This window comes from Nerophis ophidion, linkage group LG05, assembly GCF_033978795.1.
Source record: "Nerophis ophidion isolate RoL-2023_Sa linkage group LG05, RoL_Noph_v1.0, whole genome shotgun sequence".
NCBI lineage: Eukaryota > Metazoa > Chordata > Actinopteri > Syngnathiformes > Syngnathidae > Nerophis > Nerophis ophidion.
The window spans coordinates 24167513-24179697 of NC_084615.1; the positions used below are offsets into that span (position 1 = coordinate 24167513).

At 38.9% G+C, this 12185-nt stretch overlaps 1 protein-coding gene across 1 annotated transcript; it reads right to left on the bottom strand.

The window, feature by feature from the left end:
• Window positions 1-1348: 1348 nt before the first annotated feature.
• gja10b (gap junction protein alpha 10 b) lies at window positions 1349-12020 on the bottom strand. The gene is made up of 3 exons (XM_061900348.1): window positions 11660-12020; window positions 10167-11582; window positions 1349-6043 (listed from the first exon to the last, which is right to left on the bottom strand). Exons 2-3 carry the CDS (start codon window positions 11565-11567, stop codon window positions 6005-6007), a joined length of 1440 nt encoding a protein of 479 aa, XP_061756332.1. The 5' UTR covers window positions 11568-11582; window positions 11660-12020; the 3' UTR covers window positions 1349-6004.
• Window positions 12021-12185: the final 165 nt, after the last annotated feature.

Consider the following 12185-nt stretch of genomic DNA (forward strand, 5'->3'; position numbering starts at 1 on the left):
CCATTAGCAGACATATTATCTACGGTTTTGTTTCACAATATTATGCAAAACCAACTTTCCTTACCTTCTGGTATCTGCTGATGTGTATTTGAGATCTGCATAAGTCCTGAAATTTAGCGCACATCCGCCACTGAAGTCCGTGTCAATTCCGTAGTTGATGAGCTTCTAGAGAGGTCCGATAATATTGGATTGCCGATATTATCGGCCAATATATGGTTTAAAATGTAATATGGGAAATTATCGGTTTCAAAGAGTAAAATGTATGACTTTTTAGAACGCCTCTGTGTACACGGACGTTGAGAGAAGTACAGAGCGCCAATAAACCTTAAAGGCACTGCCTTTGCATGCAGGCCCAGTCAAATAATTTCTACGGCTTTTCACACACACAAGTGAATGCAAGGCATACTTGCTCTACAGCCATACAGGTCACATTGAGGGTGGCCATGTAAACAACTTTAACACTGTTACAAATATGCGCCACATTGTGAACCCACACCAAACAAGAATGACAAACACATTTTGGGAGAACATCCGCACCGTAACACAACCAAACAAATTCCCAGAACCCCATGCAGCACTAACTCTTCCGGGACAATACCACTCCAACCCCCACCTCAATTTCTACATGCTATCTCAAGGAGAGCATGTCCCAAATTCCAAGCTGCTGTTTTGAGGCATGTTAAAAAAAATAATGCACTTTGTGACTTCAATAATAAATATGGCAGTGCCATGTTGGCATTTTATTCCATAACTTGAGTTGATTTATTTTAGAAAACCTTGTTTAATGCATCCAGCAGGACATCACAACAAAATTAACCATAATAATGTGTTAATTCCACGACTGTATATATCAGTATCGGTTGATGTCAGTATCGGTAATTAAGAGTTGGACAATATCGGAATATCGGATATCGGCAAACAAGCCATTATCGGACAACTCTAGTTCTAACTTATATCTCTCTCGTGAAAAACCGTCCGGCCGGAACTCTCTAATAACTAAAGTTCCGTGGGTGAATTATGTAAACTCACTACAGTTTTTAACGCTTTGATAGCTAGTCTACTAACAGATATAAGTAAGAACTTTACACTACTTTATATTAGAAATGGCAACAGCGGAGGATGAATGTCCCATAAGAAGGTAGAGAAAAAGAAGAAGCTTATGACTACAGGGTCAACACGGACTACAATGGCGGACGCGCGCACATTTTCAGGACATAGGCAGATCCCAAATACGGATCAGCAGGTACCAGAAGGTAAAAAAAGTTGGTTTTGCAAAACATTGCGAAAAAAACGCCATGTTATATGTCTGCTAATAGGTGCCGTTTTGTGGTTCTTATACACACACCATAATAATACTCGTATTTTAAATGCACCGACAATCCATCAAGCGGTGCGGCTCCATAGTTTATTGAATTCATACAAAAACATTTTGACAGATTATTGAGCGCCATGTGTAATGTTCTATATTCTCAATGGAACATTTAAAGTGTTGGTGTTGTTTTTTTTTTGCGTCATATTGCAGTCTACACGTATCTATTATGTATGACTGCCATCTACTGGTCACACTTATTACACCGTGAACAAAAAAAAATTGCTTCGAGGTCGGTAAGCACAACCAGAATTCTGCCATACATTAGGCGCACTGTTGATTTTTTGAGAAAATTAAAGGGTTTTAAGTGTGCCTTATAATCTGAAAAATGCAGTATTTATATCATAATTATATTTATTTATTGTCTAAGGATTGCTGCTTGCATAAATGTACTTTTGACTTGTTGAAGAGACATCTTCTGGCGGGCACTGTCCCACGAGTGTGTTCTATCAATCTAATGTAAGCACGAGTGAGGCAGCACAGCTCTACATTGCATACCTTAAAAACTAAGGAAAAAACATTCATATCATACTCTGTCATCTGTGACAGTGGAAATGTTCACATTTCATCCGCGGCTCTAGAGCCACATGCTGCTCTCTAGCGCCGCCCGAGTGGCTCTCTGAAGCATTCTCAAAAATGCATGAAAATGGAAAAAGGTGGGGCGGTGGGGGAGATATTTTTGGACAAACATGACAAAAAGCTTTCCTAATTGTTAGAAATCCCAGTTTATATCAAACAAGCTTCACAAATAAATATATTTGGCAAGCGCCATTTTGTCCCACTAATTTGTCCCACGATGCTGCCACAGAAAGACGTGTTTTATGTCTCATTTTGTCCATCAAACATTGTATACTGTGCGAACGCACAAAGGTGAACTTTGTTGCTGTTATTGACTTGTTGGAGTGCTAATCAGACATATTTGGTCATTGCATGACTCCAAGCTCATCAACATGCTATTTAGGCTAGCTGTATGTCCATATTGCATCATTATGCCTCGTTTGTAGGTATATTTGAGCTAATTTAATTTCCATTACTTATGTCCTCTGTGTATTTAATTTATATTTGCATATCTCATGACACATTATCTGTTTGTAAAATTGGCTGCAATTCCGACAGTTATTTATGTGCCTTGTTGTTCCAGATAACAGCAAATGTTACCCAGCTTGCAAAGATTGTAAAAAATCTTTGGTCATTTTAAGTGAGTGAATTAAGTGAATTATATTTATATAGCGCTTTTCTCTAGTGACTCAAAGCGCTTTACATAGTGAAACCCAATATCTAAGTTACATTTAAACCAGTGTGGGTGGCACTGGGAGCACGTGAGTAAAGTGTCTTGCCCAAGGACACAACGGCAGTGACTAGGATGGCGGAACCGGGAATCGAACCTGTAACCGTCAAGTTGCTGGCACGGCCACTCTACCAACCGAGCTATACCGCTCGGTTGGTAGAGCACACGGAAGGACATTAATTTCAAAGACGCACCAAAACGTTCACCATTTCCTACAACAAGTAATCATTGCAGACTTCATGAGAGCCAATGACGACTGCTTTAGGACAAATGTTAATGCGCAGAACCTTATATTTTTTAACCTGAACATACCGAGGATGAGCCACAGGTTTTAGAAGCTGAGTGCTTGACAAGAAATGCAAACTACAAACAAAATAAAATAATCAGTTACTGTACAATGTCTGCCGTCAGTGGGATGCCGACTGATTGGATGTTCATATTTTCCTGTTTAAAAGAAGAACTCATCATAATCATATAGCATGCGTCTTTTTGTCTCTCTCGCCATCTCGCTAAATTTGAATGTCAAAGTGGCCAAACTTCTCGGTTTATGGCAACAATCTTCTGCTATACGAGTGAGAGGCATGATTTATAATCTGCAATGAAATTTCACCAGCTCAGAGGCGATGCAGGAGCTGTATTCCTTTGGACAGTTTAAGTCTGTAATTTTCCAGCGGTTATCTCACCCTCTCTGAGAAGCCTCCCTTTTACTGTTTTCCAATTTTACAAAAATGTGTAGAATGTATATTACATTTTAACACCTTTATTATAAGATTTATGAAGGACTTTTAATTTTTTGCGGCTCCAGACGGATATTTTTTTTGTATTTTTAGTCCAATATGGCTCTTTCAACATTTTGGTTTGCCGACCCCTGGACTACACAAAACACGTTTTGGTAAGTTGTAGATGTTTTTTTTTATGTTATAGTTAAGCAGATCCTAATATTAGTCCTGTTAACATCATGTAAAATGTGCATCTTTTGTAGGTCTCTCTGTCACACGGAAGCACAACATTAAAAATAGCTACTATATCCAGTAAATCAAAAGTTACTCAGTACTTGAGTAGTTTTATCACACTTACTCAAGTAATTAATTGGATGACTACTTTTTGATTGATTGATTGAAACTTTTATTAGTAGATTGCACAGTACAGTAAATATTACGTATATTTGACCACTAAATGGTAACACCCAAATGAGTTTTTCAACTTGTTTAAGTTGATGTTAATCAATTCATGGTAAAAACTTCATAGTTTTACTTGAGTCATATTGCTATAAAACATTTTCTGTTTCACTCCCTCTCGGTAGAAGAAAACATTTTGCGCCCCAAATCTCCATCGTGACTATGAATGATATCATTTGTGTATAAATTGTTAAAAGTACGCCTCTGCATTACGTTGCATCCTTAGTGACATTAAAGAAAATATATCAAATAATATGGATCAAATTACAAAAAATATTAATTTTATACAAAAAAAAATTGAGACTGCAACAGAAAATATTTAAATTGCATCATTTGGCATAAATAAAAAATAAGATGAAACCCTTACTAAAACTATAATCACTTTTGACCAACTTGTAACATTGGATACTGAAACCTGAAATGAAACTTAATATATAATACATGCAAATTGATCAGTAACATTAACTCAGTAGCGAAATATTTACAACAAAAATTAATAAACCAATAAATAAATATATTTTACAAACCCCGTTTTCATACGAGTTGGGAAATTATGTTAGATGTACATATAAACGGAATACAATGATTTGCAAATAATTTTCAACCCATATTCAGTTGAATATGCTACAAAGACAACATATTTGATGTTCAAACTAATAAACTTTATTTTTTGCAAATCAGTGACTTTAAAATTTGATGCCAGCAACACGTGACAAAGTAGTTGGAAAAGGTGGCAATAAATACCGATAAAGTTGAGGAATGCTCATTAAACACTTATTTGGAACATCCCACAGGTGTGCCGGCTAATTGGGAACAGGTGGGTGCCATGATTGGGTATAAAAAACCGCTTCACAAAAAATGCTCAGTCTTTCACAAGAAAGGATGGGGCGAGGTACACCCCTTTGTCCACAACTGCGTGAGCAAATAGTCAAACAGTTTAAGAACAACATTTCTCAAAGTGCAATTTCAAGAAATTTAGGGATTTCAAAATCTACGGTCCACAATATTATCAAAAGGTTCAGAGAATCTGGAGAAATCCCTCCACATAAGCGGCATGGCCGGAAACCAACATTGAATGACCGTTACCTTCGATCCCTCAGACGGCACTCTATCAAAAACAGACATCAATATCTAAAAGGATATCACCACATGTGCTCAGGAACACTTCAGAAAACCACTGTCACTAAATACACTTTGTCACTACATCTGTAAGTGTAGGTTAAGGCTCTACTATGCAAAGCGAAAGCCATTTATGAACAACATCCAGAAATACCGCCGGCTTCTCTGGGCCCGAGATGGACTGATGCAAAGTGGAAAAGTGTTCTGTGGTCTGACGAGTCTACATTTCAAATTGTTTTTGGAAATATTCAACATCGCGTCATCCAGACCAAAGGGGAAGCGAACAATCCAGACTGTTATCGAAGCAATGTTCAAAAGCCAGCATCTGTGATAGTATGGGGGTGCATTAGTGCCCAAGGCATGAGTAACTTACACATCTGTGAAGGCACCATTAATGCTGAAAGGTACTACAGGTTTTGGAACAACATATGCTGCCATCTAAGTTGGCAGCATTTGTGGCAGCCGTCTTTTTCATGGACGCGCCTGCTTATTTCAGCAAGACAATGCCAAGCCACATTCAGCTTGTGTTACAACAGCGTGGCTTAATAAAAAAATAGTGTGGGTACTTTACTGGCCCACCTGCAGTCCAGACCTGTCTCCCATCGAAAATGTGTGGAGCATTATGAAGCGTGAAATATGACAGCGGAACAATTGAAGCTGTACATCAAGCAAGAATGGTAAAGAATTCCACTTTCAAGGCTTCAACAATTAGTTTCCTCAGTTCCCAAACGTTTATTGAGTGTTGTTAAAAGAAAAGGTGATGTAACACAGTGGTGAACATGCCCTTTCCCAACTACTTTGGCATGTGTTGTAGCCATGAAATTCTAAGATAATTATCATTTGCGAAAAAAAAATAAAGTTTATGAGTTTGAAAATCAAATATCTTGTCTTTGTAGTGCATTCAATTGAATATGGGTTGAAAGTACAACTTTTGGCAACATGTCACATGAATATAACAGTGTGAATAATACCCAGACATACAACAAGAAGACACAGGGCAGGATTAGACCTGCTGAGTCAGCTTCCACGTGACACACCTGAGCTCCGTATTCACTTTTTCATGATTGAAGACAGCTCCAGAATCATGTTCTGAAATAAAAAGGGAGGTATGCAATTAACGAACAAAGGTATGTGTTTTAAAAAAGGTTAAAAAATTTAAAGTTCTTTTACAAACATTAGGATCAAATTGATGTAGTTCTGCAAGAAAGTTGATGTTTGGCCTATCTTTGACAATCCGTACGTGACACAAGCACACACGTTTTTCTTTTTTTTAATGCACTCTAAATCGTTAAACGCTAGCAAAAAATTGCACCCATAATGCTCGTTCCAAAAAAAATAAAATAAATAAACATTTTATATACATCCATCCATCTTCTTGCGCTTATCAGAGGTCAGTTCGCGGGGGCAGCAGCCTAAGCAGGGATGCCCAGACTTCCCTCTCCCCAGCCACTTCGTCCAGCTCTTCCCGGGGGGTCCCGAGGCGTTCCCAGGCCGGCCAGGAGACATAGTCTTCCCAACGTGTCCTGGGTCTTCCCATGGCCTCCTACTGGTTGGACGTGCCCTAAACAACTCCCTAGGGAGGCGTTTGGGTGGCATCCTGACCAGATGCCCAAACCAACTCATCTGGCTCCTCTTGATGTAGAGGAGCAGTGGCTTTACTTTGAGCTCCTCCCGGATGACAGAGCTTCTCACCCTATCTCTAAAGGGAGAGCACCGCCACCCGGCGGAGGAAACTCATTTCGGCCGCTTGTACCCGTGATCTTGTCCTTTCGGTCATGACCCAAAGCTCGTGACCATAGGTGAGGATGGGAACGTAGATTGACCGGTAAATTGAGAGCTTTGCCTTCCGCACAATAATACTAACATTACTATAATAATAATATTTAAATATTTTGGTAGAGATGTCCGATAATATTGGACTGCTGATCTTATCGGCCAATAAATGCTTTAAAATGTAATATCAGAAATTATCGGTATCAAAAAGTAAACTATGACTTTTTAAAACGCAGCTGTACAGGATGCTACACGGACATAGGGAGAAGTACAGAGCGCCAATAAACCTTAGAGGCTCTGCCTTTGCTTGCCAGCCCAGTCACATAATATCTACGGCTTTTCACACACACAAGTGAATGCAATGCATACTTGGTCAACAGCCATACAGGTCACACTGAGGGTGGCTGTATAAACAATTTGAACACTATCACAAATATGCGCCACACTGTGAATTTACACCAGACAAAAATGAAAAAACACATTTCGGGAGAACATCCAAACCGTAACACAACAGAACAAATACCCAGAACCCATTGCAGCACTAATTCTTCCGGGACACTACAATATACACCCCCCCTACCCTCTTTAATAATGATAGACTGACCATAGGTGCTCTTTTCCCCGGACTTGTCCTCTTTTGCGGCGCTGTCCGGACGGTGTTTCTTAAATACCTTAAATGTCCAGCATTTTGAGTCAGGGTTGCGTGTATTTTCAATGTATGTTCAGGGTTAAGAAGGGGTTAAAAATAAAAATTGTGAAGATGTGCACACGCAGCAGCATTTATGAGGGAGGGGTAGAGAGAGAGAGAGAGATATGATAAACGTGCATGCGTCGCCAGGATCTGCTTTTTAATTGACAGATTTATCAGATTTAATTATTTATCATCTATAGCAGGGGTGTCAAAAGTGTGCCCTGCACACCATATGCGGCCCACAGATAATGTTTTGAAGGCCCATGGCACATTCTAAAAATACTATTAAAATAAACAAAAACATAACAAAAGTGAAATAAAAAAAGCTTATAGGTGAAATGTAATTTAGAAAAAGTTGCAATGTTGACTAATAAAACAAAGTTGTTTTTTTTTCTTTTCAAACTGTCATTCCCCAAAACATAATAAAAAAAAAAACAAGGTTTTTTATTGTATGAATCATTGACCTATCCAGGGCTCCGATTACTTCACATTTAATATTTCACTTTGAAAAATATTTTTGGTGGAAGATTTTGCATATTTTATGTGTTTGCCTTTGAAAACATAGTTTTCTTCAACAAAAAAAGGGCGGAAAACAAAAAACTTAAAAAAAACTAAAACATTTTGAAATGAGGGATGGATCTGAAGTTGATGTAGATGGATTTAAGCGTTAAATATAAAATGTATGTATGCCCCGGCACACCATTATCATTTCATGACCGAAGCAAAACACTTTTTAGACTTTTATACTGAAATTAATACACCTACAACTTACTAAATAAAAACATGGAAAAAACTACCAGCACGGTAAAGCTCAAAGATCCATAAAGGAAAGAAGAAAGTGAATGAATGTTTATAACGGAATACATCTATATATGTATACAAATGTGTTTTCTTTTTTTATTAAGAAATTAAGTAAAGCTTATGACAACCCTTTTCCAAAACACAATAAAGAATGTGAGATATAACAGGATAATGCATACTTTTATACATTTTTTTTCAAAACGCTTACAAAAAGTGGGACCCTAAAAATCTACTGTGGGACCCCATTTTAAAAATTCCTAGCGCCATCATTGCTGTCAACAAAGGAGAAAAAAATGCTTTATTTAAATAAATATAATATTTATAAAGCAAGTTCGAGTATCATTGGCAAATGTGCAACTAGTCCAGGCCTTGGCACGCATATACTGTATGTGTCCTCTTTTTGGGATTTCAGAATATGCCCAGCCTAAATAATGATAACCACATTTTCACACCATGACTTTCTAGTTTCTACACTGTAAAATCTATAGCTTGTGTACTTTTGTCAGAGTTATTCTTACTAATTGGATTATAAATAATGTAAACTCATACTGAGAGGCACTGTAGTAGTGGCAATCTAGTTTTGTGCACATGGACCAAATCGGATTAAAAATGCTTCATGTAAAACACGCCATTCGGATTATTCTGACCCGATCACGCATGTACAAATTAAAATTTTAATCCGATTGAGATGGGTATTTTATGGGGATAGTCATTCAAATTGAAGAGCACTCGTTCCAAAATTTGGGTCGAAATGATTCCTACTTAGCTTGTATTTGAAGTCAGAGAGGGTGGTGGAGAGGGGGATATAATTAAAAAGAATACATTGACGGTCTTGCTGCTGTCTCTCCCCCAACACACATGTACATAAATAGCATTATATAGTCAAAGTTTCTGTGGTTTATCCGTTATACAGTGCTCAATACGGGGTTGAGCGGAACATTCGTTAGGTCAGGAAAAACACGGAGGCTATTTCATCCCTACAAGCCTGTTTCCTCTGAAAAGCAGGGAAACCTGCAAAACGTAAACAGCGTTATATACTGTTGAGTTTGTTGCTCTAAAACCAAGACTAGCAAAAACAAAAGTATAGTCTGGAGTGTTGTGTGTCTATATAACAATAACATGAGGGATCCAGTTGTTATTCAGGGCTTTACAGCTAGTCCAAGGCACATACACAGAAAGTTGTAACATTAAGATGTGCGGCAACTTCTACATATCGCAACATGGAAAAAGAGAGGTAAAACAAAAGTAGTGAACCGAATGAAAACTTGATAAATAAATAATGCGACACTGTCGGTCAAGCAGAAATGCAGAGTCATGGTTGTCTACAGTGGAAGTCACTGTTTCTTCTTCTTCAGCACCTGCAGTAAAATACAAAAAACGTATTTTTTGTCCGCCATCGTACAAACAATAACACTCCTTTCCGTTTGCGGTATGTCTGCGCCTGTCAGAGTAAAGTATTCCGATTTAAGTTGTGATGCATGAAAATGCTTGTTGACATCCGATTTTTTTTCAGGGTCAAAGTACACAGTAAAATTTTATTCCGATTATTATGATCAGATTAAATACATTTTGCCCATGTACACGTGGCTATTGAGTCACCATAAATTGGGCGCAATTGTATTTTTCTTAATCAAATACAAAATTAATTTCTAACTTTTTTTTTTTAATGTTATTATTTCTGGATTTTTTTTTTCAAGGTTGTGCCTTTTCAGCTGAAACAAACCTACTATACGAATTATGGACCGTTTGTATATTTGTAAGGGGTTAAATTTATAAAATCAGCAGGGGATTAAATAATTATTTTCCCCTGCAATATGTTAACCAAGACTAAGTTCAGAAACTAAATAAAACTGATGCAAAACACAATGTTTGTTCAAGAACTTCATATTCCAAACAATATATAGCTACTTTAGTATTTTCAGATATTCAAATATCGTCAATTCTTACCATAGACATCCTCCTCCCACTGCCTGGAAGAGGTGGAGTCTCTACAGGAATCTCTTCCCCGTTGAAGTGCTGAGCTTCAGTATTTGCAACATTTATAGAATCTAGACTGGGAGATGGAGTCCCCTGCCTTCCATCAGACATTCCCCGGGACATGAAGCTGCTCTTCCTGGTTGTTGGGAAGAGGTCACTCCCAAGAGAATCACTTGTATCGCTAAATTCTTTATATATACTCACTCTGCTCTGCTTTCTTTGTGAAAAGTTTAGGACTGCAGGGATATTAATGTGGCTGGCCATTAATGTAGGTCGAGCTTCTGTGTACTGCAACATGCCGGGGTTATGAGGTGCATCGGAGTTGTCACTGCTCGATGACTGCCTCCCCACGTCCAGAGTATCTCGCCTGTCCACAGCTCGAAGTTGCTGCAGACTCTTGATGTCAGCTTGGCTTGGCTGGTAAGTTTGTGCTGGCAGGTGGTTCGGGATGTTCGGCTCCTGAGTATGAGGTGGCATGGCGGTCAAGTCCTGTGTATCTTCATCCCGATTGGATGCAAACGAGCAGGTTATTTGTGTACGTTGCAACTTTTGCGGGGAAGAATTTGGTAGTATGCAAACCTGCTGCTGCGCCATAGAGTTTTTCTTGGACCTGCACGCACTGTCGTTGTCTCCGTATTTGTAACCGTACAAACTTTGTTTGATCTTTTTCACCCCTAAATGGAAGATCTCAAGAAGATTGAGGAATAAAGAGACTCCCGATATAACCAGCATGAAAACCATGAAAAGATTTTTCTCTGTTGGTCGTGACACAAAACAGTCCACGCTGTTGGGGCAAGGCAACCTCTCACATCGGTACAGAGGCGACAGTCCAATGCCATAGAGAGCACATTGACCTATAATGAAACCCACTTCCACTACAGATCTGGTCAAGATATGGAAAACGTATGTTCTCAACAGGGAGCCTTGAAGGGGAGCTTTCCGTACCTTCTTCTGTTCCTCTAGTTTCCTGAGCTCTCGCTCTATTCGCTTGTGGTCCTGTACGGGGTCGGTCCCCTCCAACTCAGCTTTCAGGCAGGCTTTTTTTCGGTGTCTCTCCTTATCAAGAGTTCTCAATCGGTACAACGCATGCCCCATGTAGACCAAGGATGGAGAGGACACAAATATGATCTGAAGAACCCAGTAGCGAATCAGGGAGATGGGGAAAGCCTGGTCATAGCAAACATTTTTGCACCCAGGTTGCTCTGTGTTGCAAACAAACTCACTCTGTTCATCATCCCAAACGTCTTCAGCGGCAACACCAAGCACCAGCATGCGGAAAATGAAGAGGATGGTGAGCCAAATCTTGCCTACAATAGTGGAGTGAATGTGGACCTCTTCTAAAATGCTCCCTAGCAAATTCCAGTCCCCCATCCTTGGTCACATTTGCTGTCAGAAAAACAAACGAGCAGTCAGCTGAGATTAATGGTTTAAAATCAAACATATGTATATAAAAAAATACTCACACGGATCTATGGTGCCTGCCCTCACTGCCCTCATTTGTCATTGTTCCCTTTGCAAGAGAAGAGACCCAACTAACCGGTGCTGATCATTTTATCGCGGTTGGGAACTAGGTCTCCAGTTTGCAATAATTGATTCATCATGACCCTATAATGCCCTGAGGTTTGTTTCATCCTGACTTTTAACAGGACACCAGACTGGAAAAAGCACCAACCGACATGTCAGTCTCTCGTATGTTCACGTATTCAGAGCTTCGGAGGGAAAGTGAACATTTGTGAACATGTCTGGGGTGCCGTGTCCAGAAAGGTTTTCCGTTCCCATCAACACAATATAAATTTTAGCAACAAGTTGTTTTTGTGTGAAGGAAACGTTATTTGTATTTCACGGATATAGGTGTTACTGTTTAAAAGTGAAACCTGTGGGATGAACAGGGCACTGGTGTCATTCTTATGGATTTTAAAAATTATTTCAACATTTGACTTAAGATACAAAGTATACAAATGTTTTATTTAAACAACATTTAGAAGCGTA

Bases quoted from the DNA above. Each gene is read 5' to 3' on its own strand.
- gja10b (XM_061900348.1), bottom strand. From the start codon at position 11,567: ATGGGGGACTGGAATTTGCTAGGGAGCATTTTAGAAGAGGTCCACATT. The intron at 6,044-10,166 runs GTAAGAATTGAC...TTTTTATTTCAG, and splicing joins GTGGGAGGAGGATGTCTATG to AACATGATTCTGGAGCTGTC.